The 2,326-nt window shown below is 56.4% G+C and overlaps 1 protein-coding gene across 1 annotated transcript in view; it reads left to right on the top strand.

Annotated features, from left to right (window-relative positions):
- TBX3 (T-box 3) overlaps window positions 1-2,326 on the top strand; it is a gene marked incomplete at its 5' end in the record, with an annotated part of 12,284 nt that overhangs the window by 8,077 nt on the left and 1,881 nt on the right. Inside the window, 2 exons of the mRNA XM_015567499.1 lie at window positions 226-281; window positions 488-631. Of these exons, the coding sequence (XP_015422985.1) occupies window positions 226-281; window positions 488-631 (200 nt within the window). The remainder of the gene's footprint in view (window positions 1-225; window positions 282-487; window positions 632-2,326) is intronic.

Raw genomic sequence — 2,326 nt, 5'->3', positions numbered from 1 at the left:
CTATCTTCATTATTAGCTTACTGAATCTTTCCACTGAAGTTAGGGAGGATCACCGCTCCCATTTTGCAGATGAGAAAACTGAGGCACTAGAGAGGTTAAGGGGCTCGCGGGGTGTTGCCCTGTTAGTGAGTGGCTGAGCCAGGTTTCATCCTGGGGAGCTGGCTTCCAGGGCCCAGATTGGAGCTCACGCCCTTCCGCCACGCTCTTGTCCCCCTCCTTCGGCAGATCTGTGTCCCAGCGAGGGTGAGAGCGACGCCGAGGCCGAGAGCAAAGAGGAGCACGCTGCCTCCTGCACATCCCCCAATGGGGAAGTGCCCGCAACCCAGGTACATGCCCTTGACCGGAATCGAGCCTGGGACCTTTTAGTCCGCAGGCCGACGCTCTATCCACTGAGCCAAACCGGGTACTTAACATGTCCTGGCCTGTGTGACAGTTGGTTGAGCATCATCCTATATACCAGTAGGTCACCGGTTGGATTCCCCATCAGGGTATGTGCCCAGGATGTGGGTATGTAGGAGCAGCCTATCAGTTTCTCACGGCCATGGCCTCCGCCGCAGCGGCGCAGGGACTGTCGGGGGCGTCTGCGGCCACCCTGCCCTTCCACCTCCAGCAGCACGTCCTGGCCTCTCAGGTATTTATGCTCCGTCCTCCTGCCTCCTCCCCAGCCCCTCCCCCAGTCCCTCTGGTCTAGTAACTTTAAATGATAATAATTGCTAGGTGGAAGGTGTATCTCCTAGATTCATCACAACCTGACACTGCCCCCTCCCCAATACTTAAATTTTTTCAAAGTTAAGGGATGTTTATAGCAGAGAAGGTAGGTGGGTGGTAATAATCACTATACACAGCACTTACGTTGTGCCAGGTACTCTTCTGAGTTCTTGGTCTATTCTGACTTCTGTGGTCCGGTTATCCCCTCCACTTTATAGATGAGGCCCAGAGAGGCTGAGCAACTTACCCAAGGTCACACAGCGGGTAGGTGGTGGAGTAAGGCTCTACCCCAGGCAGCCTGACTCCAGGGCCTTTTCCAGCGTCTGTGATTTCCTTTCCTCCCTGCTCTCGTCCCAAACAGGCCAGCCTGTCCCCCAAAGGGTTAATGGTGTGTGCACACGTGGGAAATGTCGGGGTTGAGGGGCAGCCTGGCAGCCTGCGTGTGGAGCAGACAGCTGTGCTGGGGCACGGTGTGGCCAGGGAAGGCTTGGCGGCTGGGAAACACTCTGAACTGGTGAAAAGGTTCCGTGAGGCCTTCTGCACGCCCGGCCTTGTGTTTTGTCTGAGCACATTCGTCTCCCTGCTCTGAGCCAACAGGCCGGACTGGCCTCCCTCCCTGCGGGGAGGAGGGGACTGAGGAAAAAAGGGTTGGTTTCTGGCCTTTCTCAGTTCCTGCCTTCTCCTCCGCTGGCCCCTCGTGCAGACCGGCCACAGGTGGGCAGGTGATCTGTGGGCACTCGAGCACTAGTGGCACCTCCAGGCGGGGGACAGAGGAGTGGCCCAGGCAGGTCCCTGGGTTTTACACTCTGCTTCTGCCACTTGCTAGCTGGCGAGTTCCTGTGGGCCTGCCTCAGTTTCTCTCCCTGTGACACCAGCATAGCAGGCGGGGCAACTTCTTGCCTCTGTTGGTAGCAAACACTGTGTCCCTCTCCCTCCCCAGTTTTCTTCTGCTTGAGATCTTCCGTGTTTGTTTTTTGGTGTGTTTTTGTTTTGTTTTTTTTTTGCTTTGTGAAACTTCTAGGGTTGGAGTGGAAGGGTTCCGGAGGGGACCAAGAATGAGAAATAATTGTGCCTAATAATGTATGCCCTCTGGTTCATACTCAGCCACCATGGGGGGCGGGGGGGGGGGACGGGACTGACCATAGCCCCATTTAACAGGTGCAACAACTGACCCTGAGGGAGCATGTCTGTCAGTCCTGTTGGCCAGGCACCTGAGTAGCATATTGAAGGCATTAGCTCAACTAATGTCCACAAAGTTCCCCATAGTATATGAATTATTTACTGTTTCCCTGTTGTTCTTTTTTTATATGAGAAAGCTGAGGGACATGGAGGGGAGGACCTCGCTAGGTGACACAGCTAAGATGTAGATCTAGAGAAATAAGTCCGAGTGGCTTCCCCCCTCCTCCACCTCCAGCCCGCTCCCCCTCCCCCCAGACAACCGGGACTTTGCTCACTTGCTCCAGGTCCCCAGGTGGGGGCGGGTTGGGGGGGGGAGCAGCCCAGGTTGGCTCCTCCCCACCGCGCAGCCCCTCCTCGCTGACTCGCTGCCCGCGTTTCTCTTCCCTCCCCAGGGCCTGGCCATGCCCCCTTTCTGAAGCCTGTTCCCTTACCCCTACAC

This window comes from Myotis davidii, unplaced genomic scaffold (genome assembly GCF_000327345.1).
Source record: "Myotis davidii unplaced genomic scaffold, ASM32734v1 scaffold1330, whole genome shotgun sequence".
Taxonomy (NCBI): domain Eukaryota; kingdom Metazoa; phylum Chordata; class Mammalia; order Chiroptera; family Vespertilionidae; genus Myotis; species Myotis davidii.
Note: the sequence above shows the minus strand (reverse complement) of the source record. Positions and strands in the feature narration are given on the sequence as shown.